This window comes from Schistocerca nitens, chromosome 11 (assembly GCF_023898315.1).
Source record: "Schistocerca nitens isolate TAMUIC-IGC-003100 chromosome 11, iqSchNite1.1, whole genome shotgun sequence".
Lineage (NCBI taxonomy): Eukaryota > Metazoa > Arthropoda > Insecta > Orthoptera > Acrididae > Schistocerca > Schistocerca nitens.
The window spans coordinates 108692512-108720102 of NC_064624.1; the positions used below are offsets into that span (position 1 = coordinate 108692512).

The window sequence follows — 27591 nt, forward strand, 5'->3', positions numbered from 1 at the left end:
GAAGTTAGTTTAAAATGAGTTAGAAAATCTGTACCAAACAGCCAAGAAAGTCACTTAAAAAACGAGTTAAAAAGAAAGAAACAAGAATGAGATGTTAAAACACATTTGTTTATGTCCATTCATGTGTATTCTATTAGTATTTTAACTTCCTCAGCATTACTTCAAAAAATGGTTTTCAGATCTGTATTTTTTTATTAATGATATTTCATAATTTTGATTAATAGGTAATTTTCAGCATAGATATTTGCTCGTGTTTTGATAAGCTCGGTTTTTTATTAATCTTAAAAAAGAAAAAAGGTCCTTACACAGGTCCTGCTCTGGTTGGAACTTGTTCTTTGGCTACAGACCTATATCATTGACATCGGTTTGCAGTAGGGTTTTGGAGCATATACTGTATTCAAACATCATGAATCACCTCGAAGGGAACGATCTATTGATACGTAATCAGCACGGTTTCAGAAAACATCGTTCTTGTGCAACGCAGCTAGCTCTTTATTCGCACGAAGTAATGGCCGCTATCGACAGGGGATCTCAAGTTGATTGCGTATTTCTAGATTTCCGAAAAGCTTTTGATACCGTTCCTCACAAGCGACTTCTAATCAAGCTGCGGGCCTATGGGGTATCGTCTCAGTTGTGTGACTGGATTCGTGATTTCCTGTCAGGAAGGTCACAGTTCGTAGTAATAGATGGCAAATCATCGAGTAAAACTGAAGTGATATCGGGTGTTCCCCAGGGAAGCGTCCTGGGACCTCTGCTGTTCCTGATCTATATAAATGACCTGGGTGACAATCTGAGCAGTTCTCTTAGGTTTTTCGCAGATGATGCTGTAATTTACCGTCTAGTAAGGTCATCCGAAGACCAGTATCAGTTGGAAAGCGATTTAGAAAAGGTTGCTGTATGGTGTGGTAGGTGGCAGTTGACGCTAAATAATGAAAAGTGTGAGGTGATCCACACGAGTTCCAAAAGAAAACCGTCGGAATTTGATTACTCGATAAATAGTACAATTCTCAAGGCTGTCAATTCAACTAAGTACCTGGGTGTTGAAATTACGAACAACTTCAGTTGGAAAGACCACATAGATAATATTGTGGGGAAGGCGAGCCAAAGGTTGCGTTTCATTGGCAGGACACTTAGAAGATGCAATAAGTCCACTAAAGAGACAGCTTACTCCTCTGTTAGAATATTGCTGCGCGGTGTGGGATCCTTACCAGGTGGGATTGGCGGAGGACATCGAAAGGGTGCAAAAAAGGGCAGCTGGTTTTGTGTTATCACATAATAGGGGGGAGAGTGTGGCAGATATGATACGCGAGTTGGGACGGAAGTCATTAAAGCAAAGACGTTTTTCGTCACGGCGAGATCTATTTACGAAATTTCAGTCACAAACTTTCTCTTCAGAATGCGAAAATATTTTGTTGAGCCCAACCTTACATAGGTAGGAATGATCATCAAAATAAAATAAGAGAAATCAGATCTCGAACAGAAGGGTTTAGGTGTTTGATTTTCCCGCGCGCTGTTCGGGAGTGGAATGGTAGAGAGAGAGTGTGATTGTGGTTCGATGAACCCTGTGCCAAGCACTTAAATGTGAATTGCAGAGTAATCGTATGGATGTAGATGTAGATGTATCCATAACTGGTGGGAGGGAGTAGAAATCCTCCGAGGGGAGAGAGATCGTGAAATATCTGATATTTTGCTTCTGTGTCACAAATTCTGTACTGGCTGAAACTGTGTGTATTTGAGGCCCGTTTCTTAGAATCGGTGTACGCTGTACGACAGGGAAAGCTCTGTACAATTGTAATGACGTGTTACAGGAATCAGCCCGAGATAATGCAGCTGCTCCTGTCGAGAGGCGCGGACATCGACGCCGTGAACAGAGGTCACTGCACCGCGCTGCACGTAGCGGTCAACAAGCAACACGTGCAGTGTGTGTCTGAGCTGCTGAAGAAAGGCTGCAATGTCAACATTCAGGTGAGCGTCAGGGGCTGCACTCAACTCCCAGTGTCATCAGGGCAGCCAAAATACTCTAAAACTGCCTTCACACACAATCTCAAACACTGTCTCCAGCATTTTTTTCCACACTTTAATGTGTTCAGTGTCTAACAATACCACCACTTGCAAAGTAGGTTAGAAATCAGATTAATGATGTTGCTCACGCAGCATATGTTCGCTTTATCGGGCAACGACAAAGTTATTGCCTGTGGATGGTATCGTCAGAATGGAAATAATGAAGTCACTGTAAAAAAGTCATTAATTTTGGCACTTATCTCGAGTGGATTCCCGTGTAGATTTCGTCGAAGTTGTTATGGCTCGTCTTGTCGATTCTAGGGTGATTCCACTTTGACTGCTAGAAGGTCCAGATCTGTATTTTAGCAATATTTGAAGACCTAACAAATGTGTTTTTCAGGAAATTCTTAATGATCAAACAATCCCAGGTCAGATCAACGGTATGGTAGAAATAATTTTTGACTCGGTGTTCACGATCCACATTTTTATTAAACTTCTTGTAAATTCACATATACTTCTTCTTAATTGCCACATCGTCAAGAAAACAGTTTTGTATCAATCTTCGTATATTTAATTTCCACTTTAACCAAACACGAGACTTGAATGTTCTTTTACAAAGCGAAATAACAACATAACTTCTGCAAAGTGAAACAAAGACTGCTCTGTGCACATTCACGCCAAAATGGTTACGAGTAAGTCAAAGATGATGACAGTCTCACAGAAATGAATACACACGAGAACCGTATCAATGTAATATATCGATACATCGGAGTACCTTTACATTAATAAAACCGAATGTGAATATTGTCACAAAAATATGTCTGTTACTTCGCAGAAAAATAGTACGATATCACTGGTATCGAGAACTGGGGTTGGAGTGCCGTAACGGTCACGTAAATAAAGAACCGTTACAAGTGCTACATTTACTGTAAATGTCTCGCTAAGAGACCCTACAGGATTTGAAGGCCAGTGTCTGGACATCAGTTTTCTGAAGCAGTATGAGCATTACTCAAAAATGCTAAAAAATACCTCTGGAGATTCCTGAGTGCTGTTAAGTGGAAACTAGATGAACAAAAGTATCCAGACACCTACAGTGTTTGATCAAAGTATCCAAACACCGCCAAAAACATACATTTTTCATATTAGGTGCATTGTGCTGCCACGTACTCAAGCAGCAGCAACAACAACAACTACTACTACTACTACAACCTCTCCCTGTCTTTCCAAATAGACCCTATGGGCCTGTGTGTGGAAATTCCACTGTGATATCTTTAGTTACAATTTTCATGTCTATATTATGTCATTGATATCAAAAGGAGGGCAACAGATATACAGGAGAAAAGGTTGAAGACATGGATGCTGAATGAGGATGAACGGAGGACCCAGTACCAGACACTGATCAGGAAGAAGCTGCCAAAGGAAGATCAGAGAACAGTGGAAGAAGAATGGGGAGATTTTAAGAGGGCTCTAGTTGAGGCAGCTGAGACTGTGTGCAGAAGAACTAGCACAAAGAGGAGAAGCAGGGAAACCCCATGGTGGGACAACATATGTAAAGAGGCAGTACTTCGAAAGAACAAAGCCTTCAGAGAATGGTTCCAGACCCGAACAGAGGAAGCTAGGGTAAAATATAAGGAAAGCAAGAAAGCGGCACAGACCATAGTAAGGGCGGAGAAGAAGAAGTGGATGGAAAAATGGACAAGAATGTTAGAAGAGGACAGTGAAGGGAACAAAAAAGTACTTTACACCATGGTAAGAAATAAGAGTTACGACAGAAGCGAGTGCCTGAGGATCATGGATAATAATGGAAGAGTTGTGGAGGAAATGCATGAGCTCAAAAAGATTTGGAAGGAGTATTTTGAAGATCTGTTGAATGCCGCCAAGCGGGTAACTAACAGCGATGGAGAGCCTAAGGCAGCAGACGCCAAAATGGAAAATATTGAAATAAACGATATCGGAATTGAAAAACAACTGCTATCACTTAGTAGCGGAAAAGCATCCAGACCAGACGAGATACCCTTAAGATTCTACAGTGATTATGCTAAAGAACTTGCCCCCTTTCTATCAGCAATTTATCGTAGATCTCTGGAAGAACGTAAAGTACCTAGCGACTGGAAGAAAGCACAGGTCGTTCCCATTTTCAAGAAGGGTCATAAATCAGATGCGAATAATTATAGGCCTATTTCACTTACGTCAATCTGTTGTAGAATAATGGAACATGTTTTGTGTTCTCGTATTATGACGTTCTTAGATAATACAAATCTCCTTCATCATAACCAACATGGATTCCGCAAACAGAGATCATGTGAAACCCAGCTCGCCCTATTTGTCCAAGAAATTCACAGTGCCGTAGACACTGGCGAGCAGATTGATGCCGTATTCCTGGACTTCAGGAAGGCATTTGATACGGTTCCGCACTTACGTTTAGTGAAAAAAATACGAGCTTACGGAATATCGGACCAGGTTTGTGATTGGATTCAGGATTTCCTAGAAGAAAGAACACAACATGTCATTCTTAACGGTTCAAAATCTGCAGATGTAGAGGTAATTTCGGGAGTACCGCAAGGAAGCGTGATAGGACCTTTATTGTTTACGATATACATAAATGACTTAGTTGACAACATCGGTAGCTCCGTGAGGCTATTTGCAGATGACACGGTTGTCTACAAGAAAGTAGCAACATCAGAAGACTCGTACGTACTCCAGGAAGACCTGCAGAGGATTAATGAATGGTGCGACAGCTGGCAGCTTTCCCTAAACGTAGATAAATGTAATATAATGCGCATACATAGGGGCAGAAATCCATTCCAGTACGATTATGCCATAGGTGGTAAATCATTGGAAGCGGTAACGACCGTAAAATACTTAGGAGTTACTATCCGGAGCGATCTGAAGTGGAATGATCACATAAAACAAATAGTGGGAAAAGCAGGCGCCAGGTTGAGATTCATAGGAAGAATTCTAAGAAAATGTGACTCATCGACGAAAGAAGTAGCTTACAAAACGCTTGTTCGTCCGATTCTTGAGTATTGCTCATCAGTATGGGACCCTTACCAGGTTGGATTAATAGAAGAGATAGACATGATCCAGCGAAAAGCAGCGCGATTCGTCATGGGGACATTTAGTCAGCGCGAGAGCGTTACGGAGATGCTGAACAAGCTCCAGTGGCGGACACTTCAAGAAAGGCGTTACGCAATACGGAGAGGTTTATTATCGAAATTACGAGAGAGCACATTCCGGGAAGAGATGGGCAACATATTACTACCGCCCACATATATCTCGCGTAATGATCACAACGAAAAGATCCGAGAAATTAGAGCAAATACGGAGACTTACAAGCAGTCGTTCTTCCCACGCACAATTCGTGAATGGAACAGGGAAGGGGGGATCAGATAGTGGTACAATAAGTACCCTCCGCCACACACCGTAAGGTGGCTCGCGGAGTATAGATGTAGATGTAGATGTAGATGTTATAATAGTGGGGAAATTGATGATCTAACTTGGAATGAAGTGGAAGGAGCCATAAAGAGGATGAAAGGGGGCAAGGCACCAGGTTGGGACGAAGTGACAGTGGATATGATACGAGCAGCAGGAGAAGTAGGAACCCAGTGGCTATACAGAGTGCTGAGGGTGGTGTGGAAGGAGAAGAATTCCTGAGGATTGGAAGAAAGGAATTATAGTCCCGATCTTCAAGAAAGGGGATAAAAAGAGATGTGAGAACTACAGAGGAATCACCCTGCTATGCCACTGTGGAAAAATCTATGAAAAGATCCTGGAGAAGAGAATAAGCAGCAGTATTGAAAGTAGACTGCAAGAGGAGCAGTACGGTTTCAGACCGGGAAGATCAACAACGGACCTCATATTTGCGGTAAGGCAACTGCAGGAAAGGCACTATGAGTACGGGAAGGACTTAATCGTGGCCTTTTTGGATATTGAGAAGGCGTATGACAGTATCTGTAGGGACAAGCTCTGGGATGTGCTGAACGCAAAAGGGATAGATGAAGAGATAACACGAAAAGTCAGAAAAATGTATGAGGGAAGTGAGAGTTGTGTGAAAGTGGGGAGGGAACGTACTGCACGATTCAAGCTGGAAAATGGGCTGCGACAGGGAAGTGCACTTTCGCCTTTATTGTTTATTATTGTTATGGATGAAATCCTACAACAAGTATCAGATGCAATTGGAGATCATAAAATGAAAGCAGTGCTTTTTGCCGATGACCTGATGTTATGGGGAAATCGCGAGAAGGAAGTGCAAGAGCAGTTAGATGCATGGGAGGCAACGGCAGCACAATATGGAATGCATTTCTCTGCAAAGAAAAGTGAAATAATTGTCACAACAAGGAAGAAGAATAAGCCAAATGTGGATATAACTTGTGGAGGGGAAAAACTACAAGTGGTAGAGAAATTCAAGTACCTGGGAAGCATGATTGAAAGTAAGGGGGGAAATGCAATGGAAATAAATGAAAGGTGCAGAAAAGCAGGGCAGTTCTTCAAATGCATTAGGGGGCTTATTTGGAGCAAGGAGGTGCCACAGAAATCCAAGGGAATTATATACCGAACCTACTTTGTCCCCATATTGGCATACGGAAGTGAGACATGGGCAATTCACAAAAGCGACAAAAGTAGAATACAGGCTAGTGAAATGAAGTTCCAGAGGAGCAGGTTGGGTGTAACAAGACGAGACAGATTGCGAAATGTGTATGTGAGGGAAAGACTAAAGGAGGAACCAGTACAGGACAGGATAGAAAAATAAAGACTGCAGTGGTATGGACACATGAAGAGAATGGATGAGGGAAGAATTCCAAAGAGGATGTTTGATCTGCAACTGGAGGGGAAGAGGCCCAGAGGAAGACCAAGAGGTAGATGGGTGAAGGGAGTGAAGGAATGTGTGACGAGAAGAGGAGAGAACTGGACGAAGGTGGAAGAGGGGGGAATGGTGGAAAGACAGAACACGATGGAGAGGCTTGTGTTCCCGACAGACCCAGCCAGTGGCTGGAAACTGTCCAAGATGATGATGATGATATCAAAATTACATAACTCCATCCCCAGTCAGCTACACTATGTGATCAAAAGTATCTGTACATTCTCTAAAACATGTTTTTTTCACATTAGGTGCATTGTGCTGCCACCTACTGCCAGGTACTCCATATCAACGACCTCAGTAGTCATTAGACATCGTGAGAGAGCAGAATGGGACGCTTCACGGAACTCGTGCACTTTGAACGTGGTCAAGTGATTGAGTGTCACTTGTGTCATACATATGTACACAAGATTTCCATACTCCTAAACATCCTTAGGTCCACTGTTTCCGATGTGATAGTGAAGTCGAAATGTGAAGGGACACGCACAACACAAAAGCACACAAGCCGACCTCGTCTGTTGACTGACAGACCGCCAGCAGTTGAAGAGGGTCGTAATGTCTAATAGGCAGACATCTATCCAGGCCATCACACAAGAATTCCAAACTACATCAGGATCCACTGCAAGTACTGTGACAATTAGGCACTAGGTGAGAAAACTTGGATTTCATGGTCGAGCGGCTGCTCATAAACCACACATCCCGCCAGTAAATGCCAAACGACACCTCGCTCGGTGTAAGGAACGTAAACATTGGACAATTGAATTGTGGGAAAATGTTGTTTGGAGTGACAAATCCCAGTGCACAATGTGGCGATCCGATGGCAGGGTGTGGGTATGAGGAATGCCCAGTGAACGTCATCTGCAGCGTGTGTAGTGGCGACAGTAAAATTCGGAGGCAGTGGTGTTACTGTGTGGTTGTGTTTTTCATGGACGGGGTTTGCACCCCTTGTTGTTTTGCGTGGCACTATCACAGCACAGGCCTACATTGATGTTTCAAGCACCTTCTTGCTCCCCACTGATGAAGAGCAATTCAGGGATGGCGATTGCATCTTTCAACAGGATTGAGCACCTGTTCATAATGCACGTCCTGTGGCAAAGTGGTTACACGACAGTAACATCCCTTTAATGGACTGGCCCGCATAGAGTCCTGACCTGAATCCTGAAGAACACGTTTGGGATGTTTTGGAACGCCGACTTCGTGCCAGGCCTCGCCGATCGACATCGGTACCTCTCCTCAGTGCAGCGCTCTGTGAAGAATGGACTGCCATTCCCTGAGAAACCTTGCGGCACCTGATCGAACGTATGCCTGCGAGAGTGGAAGCTGTCACCGAGGGTATGGGTGGGCCAACACCGTATTGAATTCAGCATTACCGATGGAGGGCGCCACAAATTTGTAAGTCATTTTCAGCCAGGTGTCCGGATACTTTTGATCATATAGTGTGTAATTAGTCTGGGGTGTGTCCACAATTCACCTTTATGATGACATGAACTCTACTGAGGACACTTCCAGAGAGGCGCTCAAATGTCTGTGGGGGAATGGCAGTCCATTATTCTTCGAGAACCGAAAGCGGTGAAGGTAACGTGTAGGATGCTGGTGTCTGGAGCGAAGCTGACATTCTGAGATGTCCCACAAGTGTTCCGAGAGATTGGTGTCGTGACTCTGGGCGGGCCGGTCCATTTGATGAAGGTTACTGTCCACAAATCGTTGCCTCAGGGTTTTGCTGCTTTATCGCGGGTACTGATACAGTCGTTCACCGTTTCCAAACTCTCCCTCTACTGTACACAATACACAGTGCTGTAAAGTGCGTTCGTATCCTTCTGCATTTAGTGTTTGAAGTGCAGTAAGGAGACCGAACACCCATACTGTGAAGCCATCTCCTCCATACTTCATCCCCCCTTCGGTGGGTCCGTGCTTGGCTACCACAGGGCCCCAGCCTTTGCAGCACTTTTACCCTTCTGTGCTGCATGTCAGTTCTCTTGCTATTCTTTTTCCGCTCCTTTGGGGCACATGTCTGGGGTGTTATTGGGAATGTTCTGCATTGTCCGTCACTGACGTAAGAACAGTCTCACTACTGTTTCCCTTCTCCTCTCGTTTCTCTGCTTCAGTGTTTGAGGTTTCTCTTTTCGTCCTCCCTCATTTTGGGGCCCCTGAAGGCCGGCCCACGTGTCTGACGTGTAAGAGGTGGCTGGGTAACGCATAATTCTGATTGATACTGATCATTTGAACAGTCACTGGTACTTCCAGTACAACTGAAATGTTGTTCTTCCCCAGACTTATTTTAGCTTTGTTTCAATACTGTGCCATAAAGAAATCTACGTCTCAGAAATTTATAAACAGTATTCCCTACACACGAGAAAATTTAAATGGCTGCGCTCGCTCGGACCGTCTCTCCGCGCATTCACAGTGCCGGGCCCTGAAACTGTAATAGAGTTCCCAGAATGAGATTTTCACTCTGCAGCGGAGTGTGTGCTGATATGAAACTTCCTGGCAGATTGAAACTGTGTGCCGGACCGAGACTCAAACTCGGGACCTTTGCCTTTCGCAGGCAAGTGCTCTACCAACTTAGCTGCCAAAGCACGACTCACACCCCGTCCTCACAGCTTTACTTCTGCCAATACCTCGTCTCCTATCTTCAAAACTTTACAGAAGCTCTCCTGGGAACCTTGCAGAACTAGCACTCCTGAAAGAAAGGATATTGCGGAGACATGGCTTAGCCACAGCCTGGGGGATGTTTCCAGAATGAGATTTTCACTCTGCAGCGGAGTGTGTGCCGATGTGAAACTTCCTGGCAGATTAAAACTGTGTGCCGGACCGAGAACTCGGGACCTTTGCCATTCGCGGGCAAGTGCTCTACCTACTGAGCTACCCAAGCACGACTCACGCCCTGTCCTCACAGCTTTACTTCTGCCAGTACCTCGTCTGCTACCTTCCAAACTTTACAGAAGCTCTCCTGCGAACCTTGCAGAACGAGCACTCCTGAAAGAAAGGATATTGCGGAGACATGGCTTAGTCACAGCCTAGGGGATGTTTCCAGAATGAGATTCATATCAGTGCACACTCCGCTGTAGAGTGAAAATATCATTCTAGAAACATCCCGCAGTCTGTGGCTAAGCCATGTCTCCGCAATATCCTTTCTTTCAGGAGTGCTAGTTCTGCAGGGTTCACAGGAGAGCTTCTGTAAAGTTTGGAAGGTAGGAGACGAGGTACTGGCAGAAGTAAAGCTGTGAGGACGGGGCGTGAGTCGTGCTTGGGTAGCTCAGTCGGTAGAGCACTTGCCCGCGAATGGCAAAGGTCCCGAGTTCGAGTCTCGGTCGGGTACACAGTTTTAATCTGCCAGGAAGTTTCATATCAGTGCACACTCCGCTGCAGAGAGAAAATCTCATTCTGGAAACATCCCCCAGGCTGTGGCTAAGCTGTGTCTCTGCAGTATCCTTTCTTTCAGGAGTGCTAGTCCTGCAAGGCTCGCAGGAGAGCTTCTGTAAAGTTTTTGAAGGTAGGAGGCGAGGTACTGGCAGAAGTAAGGTTGTGTGGACGGAGCGTGAGTCGTACTCAGGTAGCTCAGTCAGTAGAGCACTTGCCCACGAAAGGCAGAGGTCCAGAGTGGGAGTCTCGGTCCGTCACACAGTTTTAATCTGCCAGGAAGTTCCGTAATAGAGTCGTTCTCCTGTCTCCGATCGGCCTTCCTAGCGAGACGCGTGGTGTCGACAGGACCTGTACGGAGACACCGCCCTGCACGACGCCATCTGCAAGGAGAGTGCCGAGATCACCGACATGCTGTGCGCGGTGCCGAACATCGACTTCACACTGCGCAACCGCCGAGGCTTCAACGTGCTCCAGCACGCTGCCCTCAAGGGGAACAACTTGTGAGTACCGCGTGGTTCCAAACAGCTGCAGTCGCCTGCTGTCGAGAGCTCCTGCGTAAAGCATTGTATCGTAATGGTAATATAATTGTGAGAAACTCAATTTCAAATGTAAGCCATTTATTAAGTACCGGGTAGTCATAAGATGTGCCACATAGTCAACTGTTGATTTTCCAATGAACAGAGTGACTTGCCAGTATTTTCTGCAAATGGTATATTACTGGACAAGGGTTTCTTATGAAAACTATCAAAGTCCCCACTACAACTCCTAGTAGCCTTTAATAGGAATTGTAAAGCTCTCTGTATTTCCTCATTTTAAGTACACGCACAGTTTAATATTGTGATAATGTGACCTGGTGTAGATTTCTAGGGTAGTAACTCACACGTAAATGTCACATAGGAACGAAGATAGGTCACGTTTTCACAATATTAAACTGTACATGTGAAGGTAGTTTGATGATAAATATGGGAAAAAAAAGGAAAAACAATGTTTGTTTTATAAACAAGTCGCCTTACTTCTCCTTTATGAGATATACACTGAGTCCGGCAATACTTCAGCTTTTTTGTTTCGTGGGAAAAATACGACGGTGACTCAAATGAAAACCTTAAATTTGTAATAACAAATCGAAATTTCGTGCTGTTACCCTGTAAGTTGGTAAGCGTGCTACAAACAGCGTGCAGAATTGCCTGTAGGTGGCAGCATAGTGCAGATGCACACATACCGTCGCAGTATCAGTATAAAGATGGCCGCCCCACTTGCGGCTTGCACCAGGGAAGAACAGCGTTCTGTTATTCAGTTTTTGCGTAGTGAAGGTGTGAAAGCTATTGAAATTCATCAACCAATGAAGGTGGTGGTGCACGTTTGTCCCAGCAGCAAGTCTACAAGTGGATTAGGAAGTTCACAAATGGTGTGACTTCAGTGGAAGATGCTCCTCGTCCAGGACAGGTACAAAGAGTTGTGACTCCACAGAACATCGCAGCGGTTGAAGCCGTAGTGAAGGAAAAGTGCCGAGTGACACTGAATGACACTGCAGCGTGTTTACAGATTACTCGCGGGTCAGCACACCACATTGTGCACGATGTGCTCCAGTTTCACAAGGTGTCTGCAAGATGGGTGCTACGGCAGCTGACTCCTGAAATGGGAGAACGACATGTTGATGCTTGTGAAGAACTTCTTCGGCGCTTTGAACGGGAAGGTGATGGCTTCCTTGCAAGAATCGTTACTGGGGACGAAACCTGGGTTCACTTCCACCAACCGGAAACAAAGAGAGCGAGCAAGGAATGGTGCTATTGCTCATCACCAAAACCAAAGAAGTTTCGAACAGAACCATCAGCAGGGAAGGTTATGCTCACTCTCTTTTGGGAAGAAAAAGGCGTCATTTTGGAGCATTACGTGCCTAGAGGGACCACCATCACCAGTGCATCACACACAGATCTCCTAAAAACTCATTTGTGGCCTGCAATCAAATGAAAGCGATGTGGATTGCTGTCAGCAGGTGACCTTTCGCAACGTGACAATGCGAGGCCCCACACTGCCCGTACAACAGTTGCAACAATCACAGACCTGCATTTTGAGTGTCTTCCTCATCCACCATACTCACCAGACCCAAGTGATTTCCATATGTTTGGACCACTCAAAGATTCAATGGGAGAAAAAAAGTTCTGTTCTGATGAAGAGATGCACCACGTGGTGCATAAGTGGTTGTGCGGACTACCAAAAGAATTTTTTTCTAAAGGAATGTATGCACTTTGTAAGTGCTGGAGGACTTGCATTGAGCGTGGGGGAGATTATGTTGAGAAGTGATACAGCTTTGTATCACTTCTGCATAATAAATAATATTTTAAAAAATATTTAAGGTTTTCATTTGATTCACCCTCGTAGGTTCTGTCAGACTCCACAAAATACTCATTGACTATAACTATCACTTCCTCATTTGATGAAAGTTCCTTCTCAGCAAGCCAATATTTCAACGTAGGGAGCAGGAAGAAGTCACTCGGGGCCAAGCCTAGCGAATACAGTGTATGAGGAACCCATCTGTGCACTTTTGCCATTGTTATCACTGATGTGTGGGGCGGTACATCGGTACATTATTCTGGTTTTTTTTTTTTCAGCAAATGTAAGTTTTGAATGATCCGACAATGAAGCATAATAGGTCCCAGTTATGGTCCTGCCTCTTTCCAAGTAACCCATGAGGATTATTCTGTGGGGATCACCTCCCCCAACAGCCCCGCCCCCCCCCCCCCCCAAAAAAAAAAAATGGCCGTCACGTTACCAGTTGAGAAAATGATGTTTTTCTTCTTCAGTGCACGTTCACCAGCCTCTGTCCATTGCTTTGACCGTGGCATGTAATGATGGATCCAGGTTTCACCAGCAGTCACAAATCAGAGTGAAAAGACTCACAGATTGTGAATAAACTTCGCTAGACATCGTGTTGAAATGTTGTGAGCAATCGTGGTACCCACCTGACACACAGCTTCATCACAGCTAGTTTTCCGTGCAGGATTTTATGCATTTCCTCACTTGAGATGCCTACAGTATCAGCAATCTCACGAATTTTTATTCGGTTGCCTCGTATTACCTTATCGTGGATTTTGACATTGATTTCCTTCGTGGTTATCTCAATTGGGCAGCTGCAGCGCACTTTGTCTTTGGCACTTGTGTGACGGTGTTTAAATTCATTAATCCAATAGTAAATGGTCTTCAGAGTCCACATGAACCCCAACTAATTCTATTTTGATTTGTGCGGTAGTCCAACCCTTCAGATGAAAATATTTAATAACAGCTCGGTTTTCTCCATTTTCAATTGCAGTCTACACATTGACCAATTCAGAGGGCTGTCGACAATGAACAGTACATTGTATGTTGTTGAAATTCATTTTTTGTAAAGTTTGGAGTTAGTTATCTCGGGTGGGACTGAATATAAAAATATGATTTTTGCACAGATTTTACACCTATATGATAGCAACGTACTGTAAAAATTTCAACATTGATATCTGACTGTGAACAAAGATACGAATTTTTGAAAATGAGGAGTTAATTCACATTACTGTACAACTGATGTTATGGCTGTCACCTATTCATGTGTGATATTGGCAGGATATGATCAAACTGGGTGTGGTGTGTCCTTCATCATAATTTTCATCATCACCGACCTGCAAGCCGCCGAAGTGGCGTCAACTAAAAAGGACTTGCAATACGGCGGCCGAACTCCGCTGCGTGCGGCCTCCCGGCCAACAAAGCCATACCATCATTACATTTCGTTTCATATTGAAGAAAGGTACTGAATTTTGTACAAAAAGTGGAAACATCACTGAAATTAACATTTATATTATTTTGACGTACTTAAAATAAATATTTTCAATTATCATCCTTCGAGGTGCGACTGTTCCTAACCTGGTGGTGAATGTTGAGAACTTATTTCTTCAGACAGCTTCTGTGATACAGAATAAGACCTCCCAGTTTCTATAGTAAATCCAAGCACTGAAAGCTTCCTTAAAACATTTTTCATTGGTATCCGAACTTTGTCACCTCTGCAAGTCACCGATGTCCATCATACACACATGCCACTATGTCGTTCGACGTTAAAGACAGAGATGTAGTTTTACTGACACAACGATCCTCACAAATTTCGGTTTCTGATGTTACGTAACATCGAACTAAGTTTCCTGCAGTGCCAAGGAATTTGTGGGAATGCCTTGTTCCTTTTATTGCTATATAGTTTTAAAATCTGGTTTGAAGTGTTGTTTTCATATACAGAATCACATCTTCTTTCTTGATCAGGAAATAGGTAATGCCTTAATATTATCCTTGCAAAAGACACACATGTCGTGTACTGTGCGAATTTGGTCTGTGGTTGGTCTTTGTAGGCTGCCTTTACTTACTTCATATTTTGTTGTACCTCCTGCTCCATCACATGCAGTTTTACCATGGCATGATGCAAAAAAGTGCCATTCAGCCTCCAACCCAAAGTCTACTTTGTGGTTGCACAGATTTGAAAAATTCTTTTTGTTCCTATACTGACTACCACTTCCATCTGAAAAGTATATCAGCTTCTCAACCTCGGGAAAATTTTCTTTTATGTAATTTATTACATACTTTTGAAACACATGTACAGCCAAAGTTTTGTGCTCCAAGTAATCACTTAGAATGCAAATTGAAGAACTGCAAACTTCATCTTTCTCATTTTTAAAGTAGAGAATACTGAATGCACTGTTGCCTGGTCATTGACCCAGTGGTACCCTTGTATTGCTACCTGAGCCGCAAATGGAAAATTTTCTGCAAAATCAGCTAGCACCATGTATTCAGTTTCATGAAGTTGTGCTTTTTTGTCCTTCAAAAACTTACTTAGGATTTTAGAAACATAGTGGTGACTTTTGAGTGTTTGTAATTTATCAATTAAAGATTCCAAGTACTCTTCTTAAGATTTAACCACTGTTATCATTTCTGCTCTGTCAGTTGTGACCCACTGTTTGAAGGTAATATTGTCTGGCATTTCCTCTTCATATTCATGAAACAATTCAAAAACATTTTTCTTACCAGGGCATTTATTACACAATCTCGTCATGCAGTCTTAGTTTCACAGACCATTAAATCTAGTAACTCTTTGTAGTTAAGATCACTGAGTTTTGCACCCACAATCATCAGTTTGACATTTTGATGATATAAGCAAACACATACGGAGTGTGTCCCTGAGGATCCAGCCAAAATACACCACTTAGGGCGGAGATCACAAAATTTTGACATTCCAATTTTGCATTCAAGATGGGAATTTTTGAAAGCTACATAAAGATCATTTAAATTTGACAACACTAGTCAGTTCTGCTTTGTTACTGTAACTCCATTTATAACAACTGTTTTGCTACCTTTGCAACCTGGGCACATCATACTGTTTTCGTCATCTTCAAAAAACTGCTGGATCTTTTTAATTGTTTCTTCACTTATACCTACTCCTTTCTTTTTTCCTAAAATAGGAAGAATGCCTTGCTGTCTCACTAATTTTTGGGTCAGTTTATGCAAATGATGAGAAACCTTGAATTTATGAACTACTTTTTTTATCTTGACCATGAGTCAGGGAGCAAACTTAAAATTTTAACTTTTTTCCTCTTTAGATGTCACTAAACATTTAATTTTTAGTTCCTCAATTAAGCTCAAATATTCAGTGTCAGATGATGCTAATGGTATGTTTTCTTCTTCTTTAGAAATAATGTTGGTATCTGTATTATTAAATCATGATTCCAAGTCTTTTCTAATTTTGTCTGAGGTTTGTTGTGCCTTATTTTCAATAGCTGCTTTTCTTTTACTGTTACTTAATTTTATTATTTCCAAAGCAGGCGATATGTTTAACTTGCTAACAGCTTCCTCATTAGTAATATAAATGTCATTAACAAGGTTACATGACTCTGGTTCTAGATTCACAACAAATATTTTTGAGTAACATTTTGGGCACAGGGAATTTCCAGGAATCACATTACGTTTCACTTGGAAAGCTGTTTCGCTCTCAAATAACAAGGACAAATGTTCAAGTTTTATTTCCCTCAAGCCTTTAGTAATAGGCTTTTTATGAACGTTAAGTGGATCACAGCACTTGCTTCCAAAAATGTTATTGTACCTCAGAATATATTTCTTCTTATGATACTCACACACTGATGTTACAGAAGAACGTACTCGAAATTTAAACAAAGTTTGTCTGACTTCATCAACTTCATTGACATTTTTCAAGTTTTTTCAAACTGAACCTTGAACTTTTTTGTGACACACTTCACTTGCTATCTGTCCAATAGAGCACTGTTCACGCATGTTATTGCGTTCCAGTTAATCTCTAAAAATTAATTACAAATTACGCACAGAACAAAGCACATAACACATTTTACATTCCCGATGAAGTATGTACATCCACTCTAACAGAGGTTTCAGAACAGACTAATTACAACAATGCCACAACCAACAATAATGTACATATGCAATGCCAGACCCAGCAATAATGTACTTCTTTGACAATAAACCTAAAGGTAAATGGGCATTTTTATTACCATAGAACAAAAGCGAAAGCTACTATTGTTTAATATTGCATTATTAAAAATAAATAAACTAAATGAATATGGGGTGATAATGTTAACTAAATATGTCACAATTAAATTTTATTACAATGAAACAATAAACCATTTAAATAGGCAACAGCCATAATATCAGTTGTAGAGTAATGTGTACTATCTCCTCATTTTCAAAAATTTATATCTTTGTTCACATTCAGATATCAATGTTGAAATTTTTACAGTACGTTGCTATCATATAGGTGTACAAACTGCGCAAAAATCATATTTTTATATTCAGTCCCACCTGAGATAACTAACCCCAAACTTTACAAAAACTGAAAATTTTCAAATTTCAAAAATTCGTAATAAATTAAGGAAACATTTGTAAGAGTTCTTGCTCTGTTTGAGGCTAGTAGTGTATGATATCTAACTGTAGGAAAAAATACTCTCTCATAAATCACTCCTTGTTTGTTATGTTTGGGCCTAAAAATTGGATTTTTGAAAATTTGGATACCAAACTTTGGAGGTGATTTTGACTGGTTATTTTTGAATTTAGGGTATTTTGTGTAATAGACAATGTTGTAGAGGACACTTTTCTAAAAACAATCATGTCAATTGCAGTGTTGTAAATTAACCCAGTGCAGAGATATTCAAATTTTCACTAATGTCTCCAGACTGAAAAATCGTCACGCGCCTACAAATAAAAATGGCCCCCATCCAGTAAAGGTGCAAGGTAAATTATTTTTAAAATTTTTTTTAACTTCTCAATTATGGGGTAACCACATAATAAAAATATAAAAAATGGTCAAGCAAATGGACCACTTCATATGGAGTGACCCCCATCTTTTAAAACAATATTATGTTGTGAACTGCTCACCTACAGCCTTTCTGGCTCCATCGTAGATCCAAAATTGTCTTCCCTTGATGTTTCACGAGATTTGAAAACAGATAATGTGTGAGGAGGCCAAGTGAGGGGACTAGGGTGGATGTTTGAGGATTTCAAACTGTGTGATAGCAGCCTTATGGAGGAGCAAGATTCCTTTTCTTGTCTTTCCTTGACGTTTGGGGACCGACAGTTGCTTCAGTTTAAGAAGTTCGACATAGTACTTTGCCACGATGGTTTTACTACACTGTAAGTAATCAGCAGGATTCCATCTCCATCCTAAAAGACGGGTGTGCGGAACTCGTATGTCGATCTTAGTGTTTTGAACTTCTTTGGACACGGAGAACCAATGTTTGTCCATTCTTTTGACTGTCCTTTGGTTTCTGCATCGTAAGTGTATATCCATGTTTCCTGCACAGTGATGAAATGATCTGAGAATACTATACAGAATCAAGGCAAAATTGGACCAAAATGGACTGTGAAGCAGTCACTCGTTCAGGCTTTTCTTCCGCATTCAGATGTTTGGGAACCCATTCAGCTGAGAGCTTTCTTACGTCCAAAAGCGCCACGAATGATACGGACCCACACATTCTCGGTATATGCTCAAGGTCTCTGCTATCTTTTTAGAATTTGTCCTCTGATCATCCAGGATTGTGGAATGAATGTCATCCACAGTTTCCAGAACTTTGACTTGAGTTAGTTAGTTACGTGTTCCATTGATCAATCTCATGGTAACTGTTATGATGTGGAACAAGTCAAGTGCATAAGAAATACACACATGAATGAAGGGTGTTTGTCTTTCTTAAAAAAAAAAAATTTTTTAAGCTTAAAATTTTTGTTACCAACTCCATGCCCTTAAATGGCACAAAATACATACATTATACCTATAGATTTATTTATTCCTGTTCAAGAATTCATCTATGGTATATGAGTTGTCAAGGAGATACGATTTCAATTTATTTGTGAAACTGTTACTGCTGTCTGTCAGACATTTTATTACGTCTGGTAATTTATTGAAAAGTTTTACAGCGTCATATTTTACCCCTTTCTGTGCCAAAGATAGGTTAAGTGGAGGATAGTATAAGTCTTTCTTTCTTCTGGTATTATAATCATGTATGTCACTGTTGTTTTTAAACTGGTCCATGTTGTTGGGAACAAATTTCGTTACTGAATACATGTACTGTGAGGCAGTTGTAAGAATTCCTAACCTTTTAAAGAGATGTATACAAGATTTGCGACTATGAGGCCCACACATTGTTCTATCCACTTTCTTTTGAGCAGTGGATACTTTTTGCCTAAGTGTTGAGTTACCCCAACATAATATTCCATATGACACAGAGAGTGAAAGCACATAAAGTATGTTAGAGCGCTAATTTCTGTACCCTCAAAATTCGCAATTATTCTGATTGCAAAAATTGCTGAACCTAGCCACTTTAGGAGATCCAAAACATGAATTTTCCAATTAAGATTCTCATCTATATCTACACCCAAAAACTTAGTATGCTCTACCCTGCCTACTGACTTCCGTTGATGTGATATACACTCCTGGAAATTGAAATAAGAACACCGTGAATTCATTGTCCCAGGAAGGGGAAACTTTATTGACACATTCCTGGGGTCAGATACATCACATGATCACACTGACAGAACCACAGGCACATAGACACAGGCAACAGAGCATGCACAATGTCGGCACTAGTACAGTGTATATCCACCTTTCGCAGCAATGCAGGCTGCTATTCTCCCACGGAGACGATCGTAGAGATGCTGGATGTAGTCCTGTGGAACGGCTTGCCATGCCATTTCCACCTGGCGCCTCAGTTGGACCAGCGTTCGTGCTGGACGTGCAGACCGCGTGAGACGACGCTTCATCCAGTCCCAAACATGCTCAATGGGGGACAGATCCGGAGATCTTGCTGGCCAGGGTAGTTGACTTACACCTTCTAGAGCACGTTGGGTGGCACGGGATACATGCGGACGTGCATTGTCCTGTTGGAACAGCAAGTTCCCTTGCCGGTCTAGGAATGGTAGAACGATGGGTTCGATGACAGTTTGGATGTACCGTGCACTATTCAGTGTCCCCTCGACGATCACCAGTGGTGTACGGCCAGTGTAGGAGATCGCTCCCCACACCATGATGCCGGGTGTTGGCCCTGTGTGCCTCGGTCGTATGCAGTCCTGATTGTGGCGCTCACCTGCACGGCGCCAAACACGCATACGACCATCACTGGCACCGAGGCAGAAGTGACTCTCATCGCTGAAGACAACACGTCTCCATTCGTCCCTCCATTCACGCCTGTCGCGACACCACTGGAGGCGGGCTGCACGATGTTGGGGCGTGAGCGGAAGACGGCCTAACGGTGTGCGGGACCGTAGCCCAGCTTCATGGAGATGGTTGCGAATGGTCCTCGCCGATACCCCAGGAGCGACAGTGTCCCTAATTTGCTGGGAAGTGGCGGTGCGGTCCCCTACGGCACTGCGTAGGATCCTACGATCTTGGCGTGCATCCGTGCGTCGCTGCGGTCCGGTCCCAGGTCGACGGGCACGTGCACCTTCCGCCGACCACTGGCAACAACATCGATGTACTGTGGAGACCTCACGCCCCACGTGTTGAGCAATTCGGCGGTACGTCCACCCGGCCTCCCGCATGCCCACTATACGCCCTCGCTCAAAGTCCGTCAACTGCACATACGGTTCATGTCCACGCTGTCGCGGCATGCTACCAGTGTTAAAGACTGCGATGGAGCTCCGTATGCCACGGCAAACTGGCTGACACTGACGGCGGCGGTGCACAAATGCTGCGCAGCTAGCGCCATTCGACGGCCAACACCGCGGTTCCTGGTGTGTCCGCTGTGCCGTGCGTGTGATCATTGCTTGTACAGCCCTCTCGCAGTGTCCGGAGCAAGTATGGTGGGTCTGACACACCGGTGTCAATGTGTTCTTTTTTCCATTTCCAGGAGTGTAATTATTGAGTTGGCCTTCCAGGACGCTCTTAGTCTTCAATGCTGAGATGCCCAGTTTTAAATGCAGCTCTTGATAGTGGAGTAGGAAGGGTAGCTACCACTGGGAGACATATCATCATAGATTCGTGTGGCTGGGTTCCCTTTTAGAAAGAGGTACTGAATCACAACACTACCTCTTTCACTGTGAATTCTCTATTTTCATGTGCCATGTTCACCTCAGAACTGCACAGAAAAGAAAAATCAGTGTTACTATTAAGTAATTACTATCACTTATAATGTAAGGATATTTTATCTGCAGATTCTAAAAATAACCCCAAAAAATTTTGGTTGTACGTAAAAACTATGAATGAAACTTCCTGGCAGATTAAAACTGTGTGCACCGACCGAGACTCGAACTCGGGACCTTTGCCTTTCGCAGGCAAGTGCTCTACCATCTGAGCTACCGAAGCACGACTCACGCTCGGTACTCACAGCTTTACTTCTGCCGGTATCTCGTCTCCTACCTTCCAAACTTTACAGAAGCTCTCCTGCAAACCTGGCAGAACTAGCACTCCTGAAAGAAAGGATACTGCGGAGACATGGCTTAGCCACAGCCTCGGGGAAGTTTCCAGAATGAGATTTTCACTCTGCAGCGGAGTGTGCACTGATATGAAACTTCCTGGCAGATTAAAACTGTGTGCACCGACCGAGACTCGAACTCGGGACCTTTGCCTTTCGCAGGCAAGTGCTCTACCATCTGAGCTACCGAAGCACGACTCACGCTCGGTACTCACAGCTTTACTTCTGCCGGTATCTCGTCTCCTACCTTCCAAACTTTACAGAAGCTCTCCTGCAAACCTGGCAGAACTAGCACTCCTGAAAGAAAGGATACTGCGGAGACATGGCTTAGCCACAGCCTCGGGGAAGTTTCCAGAATGAGATTTTCACTCTGCAGCGGAGTGTGCACTGATATGAAACTTCCTGGCAGATTAAAACTGTGTGCCCGACCGAGACTCGAACTCGGGACCTTTGCCTTTCGCGGGCAAGTGCTCTACCATCTGAGCTGCCGAAGCACGACTCACGCCCGGTACTCACAGCTTTTGCAGGAGAGCTTCTGTAAAGTTTGGAAGGTAGGAGACGAAATACCAGCAGAAGTAAAGCTGTGAGGGCCGGGTGTGAGTCGTGCTTCGGTAGCTCAGATGGTAGAGCACTTGCCCGCGAAAGGCAAAGGTCCGAGTTTGAGTCTCAGTCGGGCACACAGTTTTAATCTGCCAGGAAGTTTCATATCAGCGCACACTCCGCTGCAGAGTGAAAATCTCATTCTGAAAAACTATGAATGTTACAAATAATTCAATACCTTCTCTTGCTGACAGTACGGGTAATGCAACTGATGATGATAAACAGAAGGCCGAAATTCTAAACCTACTTTTCAAAAACTCGTTTATGATAGAGGACAGCAGCACTATTCCCCGTTTCAATTAACGAACAAACGAAAGGATGGCTGACATAGTGTTTAGTGTATCTGGGATTGTAAAGCAGTTAAGATCCTTAGATGCCAGAAAGGCATCTGGTCCAGACGGTATCCCCGTAAGATTTAACGTTGACTATGCTACAAATATGGCTCCATTCTTATCCGTCATCCATCAGAGATCATTGGAACGGGGGAAAGTTCCATGCATTCCAGGTCATTGCAATCTATAAAAAGGGTAGAAAATCGGATGCACATAATTACCAGCCAATTTCACTGACATCAATTTGTTGTAGAATCATGGATCATATTTTGTGTTCAGACATAATAACCTTTCTAGACTATGAGAAGCTCATCTGCAGAAACCAGCACGGTTTTAGGAAATAGCGGTCATGCGAGACACAGCTGGCCCTCTTTGTGCATGATATTCAACAGGCTCTAGATACTGGCTCCCAGGTTGATGCCATATTTCTCAACTTTCGAAAGGCGTTCGACTCAGTTCCGCACTGTCGCTTGCTACAAAAAGTGCACGCTTACGGTCTATCCAGTGACGTGTGCGGTTGGATAGAAAGTTTTCTAACAGACAGGGAGCAGTATGTCGTCCTGTACGGGGTAACTTCAACGGAAACAAGAGTAACTTCAGGTGTGCCTCAGGGCAGTGTAATAGGTCCGCTGCTTTTCACGATTTACACAAACGATCTGGTTGATGGTATTGACAGTGGCCTTAGACTGTTTGCCGATGATGCTGTAGTCTACAGGAATGTTGTATCACATGAAAGTTGTGAACAAATCAATGAGGATTTGCCAAAAATAAATGTGTGGTGTAATGACTGGCAGTTATCTCAATATTAATAAGTGTAACCTACTGCATATAACAAGGCGAAAATCCCCATTAATGTAAGAGTACAAAATAAATGACCAGTCTTTGGAAGCGGTAACATCCGTCAAGTATCTGGGTGTGACTATTTGCAACGATCTCAAATGGAATGATCAGATTACACAAGTAACGGGTAAGGCAAACTTTAGATTGTGGTTTCTTGGTAGAATCCTGGAGCGATGCAGTCCTTCAACAAAGGAAATAGCTTACAATACGTTAGTTCGTCCAGTCTCGGAGTATTGTTCGTCTGTATGGGACCCTTACCAGTTGGGTCTGATTGATTCAAGAGATTGAGAAGGTCCAAAGAAGAGTGGCAAGATTCGTGACTGGTACATTTAGCCATCACGAGAGCGTTACAAATCTCACAGAAAGTTTGAAGTGGGACACACTTGCAGATAGACGGCACGCTAAACAGAAGGGGCTGCTCACTAAATTCTGAAATCCGATCTTCACCGGGGATGTAGGATATATATTACTACCACCAACTTTCAAATCGCGTAATGACCACCGTTCAAAGATAAGGGAAATAAGAGCTCGTACAGAGGCGTTCAGACAGTCGTTTTTCCCTCGCACGATCCGCGAGTGGAACAGAGGGGGGGAAATATGACTTACGCGCGATTTGTGTCCTCCGCCACACACCGCTTGGTGGCTAGCGGAGTACATATGTAGATGTAGAAGGAACAAGGTTCAGTACCACCACCACCATCTTGAACCGTCTCCAGCCCCAATCTGGGCCTGTTTGGAACATAAGCTTCACCATCTAGTCCTGTTTTCCCACCTTCTTTTGGTGTTCGCTCTGGTCCAGTCCTTGCCACTTTTTTCAAAAGGCTTCTCCACTCTTTCAGCCATCTATCCATTGGTCATTTCCTTCGCATTTACATTTCGTGTATCTTCTTGGGAATCCTCATGTTTTCCAATTTTCTTTAAGTGCCCATACTGTCTTAGTCTCGATATTTCTATCCTGCTTCGCAAGGGTTCCTCTTTCACTTCTCATCCCACCTCTCCCTGTTGCTCCTATCCTACTACTGAGGAACTTTATTTCACGTATCTGTAATCTACTTACATCTCATTTCTTCATTACCCATATTCCAGATGCATAGGTCAATGTTGTGATGTAGTAACTTTTATATATTACTTCTTTGCTTTCTTCCAACTGAGCGAGGTGGCACGATGGACTCTCATTCGGTAGGACGACGGTTCAATCCCGTGTCCGGGCATCCCGATTTAGGTTTTCCGCGATGTCCCTAAATCACTCCAGGCAAATGCCGGGATGGTTCCTTTGAAAGGGCACGGCCGACTTCCTTCCCCATCCTTGACTTCCTTCTCCGTCCTTCCCTAATTCGATGAGACCGATGACATCGCTGTCTGGTCTCCTCCCCCAAACGACCCAATCTGACGCCAAATTTGTACCTAAACAGGCTCTTAACATTTCACAGGAATGTTTCTGCATGTCTGCCATGTTCACTTATCTCTTTCTCATTTCTTCCTTTTTCCTGTATCACAATTCCCAAGTACTTGACACTTTTCACTTTCCACCTTCCTCACTTGTTCACCTCCAACCCGTATTCTGCTATTTGTGTTTTTTTTTTTCCCTCTAGTTTTAACAGATTCCATCACATACCTTCTCAAAGTTTCTTGCTAAGCACCTGGCTGTTCCCGATTCTCCTCCTCTCTGTTTCTTTAGAACAAGTCGTATGTGAACAGCATTGCTTTCACCTTATATATGAAGACAGTAACTTGTTCTCGAAAGAACAATTACTGTTGATGACCGTGCAGCTTTTCCCTGGAATAAACGATGACTAACTGAAAACTTCAGCTGACGACAGGTGTTGTTGATATACCTGTGTCCTCTGTGGCTCAGATGAATAGAGCGTCTGCCATGTAAGCGGGAGGTCCTGAGTTCGAGTCCCGGTCGGGTCACACATTTTCAGCTGTCCACATCGAGGTATATCAACAACACCTGTCAGCAGCTGAGGTTTTCAGTTAGTCATCATTTATTGCTTTCACCTTGTCTTCTCCAATTTTTTCTGCTGCCTTCATCATTCCGAGACTACAATGTCGGTTTAATACCGAAACATCAGAATTAATATACTTCAGTTTTAACTAGGAAAAGCCGAGAACAAAACCGCACCCCACCGTAGGCAGCGGCCTCATTTGCGAGACGGCGGTGCTGTCCCACACCCGGGCAACAGCCTCATTTACGAGATCGGTACGTTGCAGTGCCACCGAGAGGCTGCTGCAGCGTGCCCGCCAGATGGTGGACGTCAAGAAGGACGACGGCTTCGCAGCACTGCACCTGGCCTGCCTCAACGGACACCGCGCTGTCGCCGAGACTCTGCTCTCGCTGGGTCGCGCCGACGTCGGGTTGCGCAACAATCGCAGGCAGACGGCGCTCCTGCTCGCAGTGTCGCAGGTGAGCGCTGCTTGCATGTGTGGCTGCCTGGGCTGCGTCCCGAGGGCCCGCACCGCACAAATTTAAAATTCTGACATCTGAGACAAAATGGCTGACCGAGGAAGTGAAATGTGTAGTAGTGTCATTACACACATAATAGTCAAAGTATCACACTATAGATGGTTCACATATTAGACTAAAAGATATACAGGGTGTTTCAAAAAGGACTTCATAACGTTAAAAATTAATATAAATCTATTGAAAGAAGATGTAGAGCTGGGTTTAGACTTATTTTGTAGGGAAACACATCAAGTGTTTTGACCTTTAACCCTGTATTTACTTGAATCTAAGCCGCACTTTTTGCCGGTTTTTGTAATCCAAAAAACCGCGTGCGGCTTAGTATCGAGTGCAAAGTAAGCGGAAGTTCTGAAAAATGTTAGTATATGCCGCCACAACTAAGTTCTGCCGTCTAATATATGTAGCACAACACAGGCATGCTTTGCAGGCACAAACATAAATACTGGCACCGAAACCTATGCGTCGGTAAATAAATTAAAAGAAAAGGTTGAAGAATGTAAACATTATACCATGTATTCTTTCGCGTTTGCTGCTATCTCATTTAAATCCTGTCTCCCTAATAAACTATGAAACTAGAGTGAGACAACAGCAAACGCGGAAGAATAGACATATGATGTCATGTTTATATTCGTATTATTCTTATGCTGAATAGTGATACAATCAGAAATGAAGCACGAATATAAGATGACTCTAATTTCTGTGCAGAATGTAATGTAATGTACTAAAGAGGCATCTGCAAAGATTTTCAAACGGAGAAAATTATTTGCTAAACTCTCGTTCGGAACAAATTCTATCGTACACAGTCTATTATTTGGTTCTTGTTGATCATTATGAAAGAAAGCAGCAGTGTAAGTAACAACAAATAGCAGTCTCTTGTCGTTGGGTTATGAGACAATTCCTCTCCTTTTTTTTTTTTTTTTAATTGTAAGCCGTGGTAGCGCGCAGAAAAGCAAGCGGCGACACGTCGTAAACACTCATTATCAGAATGCGACAAACAATGCGTGACGCAGTACAATAATGCATTTTCAGCTTAGAGTGAAGTAAACACCTATAACAAAGAGAACGGCACTTATCAGATCAAAGCAAAATAAGCAATTGATTCAAACCAGACAAAGCACGTGAAAAAGGAAGGGTACCCGTATAAACACGGACGGAGCGCCTGACACATAGCAATGGCTACTTGGTAAAGCTTAACTGTTAAGCTTACGATTCGAACCAAACTACTGTAACTGTATCTCCATCCATTCGACCTCAATTGTGTCTCATGTTACAATGGACCAACTTTGTTTCTATTTGGAGGGGCGGTCTAAAACTTTTCTCTCCCCTAGAATTTAGAATCTCAAATTTCAGGAGCGGCTTAGATTCGGGAAATTTTTTTTTTCTCCTGATTTAGAGTCTCATTTTTCAGGTGCGGCTTAGATTCGAGTGCGGTTTAAATTCGAGTAAATACGGTAGAGATGTTGTATGTGGCTTCCGCTGGTTATCCTGCACACATCCCATCGGAAGTCAATTTCTTCCCAAACGCGCTGTAGCGTTGCAGGTGTAACTTGGTCAGTGGTGGTCTAAATTCTTGCTCTAAGTTCAGGTAGAGAAGCCAGCACAGGAGATACAAACACGATCCCCTTGGTGAATCCCCATAAAGAAAAGATAGTGGTGTCATGTCTGGGGAACGTGAGGGCCACGCAATTGGTACATCACAGTCAATCCACCGACCTGGAAAGCGGTCACTGAGAAAATCCCGGACGTCAGTCGGGTAGTGGGGTGGTGCACCATCTTGCACGAAGTAAACATTTCATTCGTGGTCATCCTCATCGATCTGTGGTATCGAAAATTGTTGTGACATATTCAGGTAAACTATCCTGTTGGTGGTTCTCTCATGGAAAAAGAAGGGCCATATACTTTGTTCTTTTGCACGAAAAACGTTCAGTTTAGGGCTATCACGGACATGTTGCAATGTTTGACATGGATATTCCCTGCCCAAATCCTACAGTTGTGTGTGTTAAGGTTAACACTTAAGTGAAAAGTTGACTTGTCAGAGAAGATGATTGTTGTCCAAAAAATGTTAATCCTCGTGTAATCAATTCAACATATCTGCACAGAAGTTCTTGCTAGCAATTTTATCAGTGTCTTTCATTTCTTGTACGATTGTCAATCAGTACAGTTTCAAATGCGAATGGTTTCTCAACAGACTCCAAAAAG

The 27591-nt window shown here is 43.2% G+C and overlaps 1 protein-coding gene across 1 annotated transcript in view; it reads left to right on the top strand.

Moving 5' to 3' along the window:
- LOC126213578 (E3 ubiquitin-protein ligase MIB2) overlaps positions 1 to 27591 on the top strand; it is a 233694-nt gene that overhangs the window by 147626 nt on the left and 58477 nt on the right. The window contains exons 11-13 of the mRNA XM_049941425.1: positions 1809 to 1965; positions 10568 to 10722; positions 25143 to 25335. Of these exons, the coding sequence (XP_049797382.1) occupies positions 1809 to 1965; positions 10568 to 10722; positions 25143 to 25335 (505 nt within the window). The remainder of the gene's footprint in view (positions 1 to 1808; positions 1966 to 10567; positions 10723 to 25142; positions 25336 to 27591) is intronic.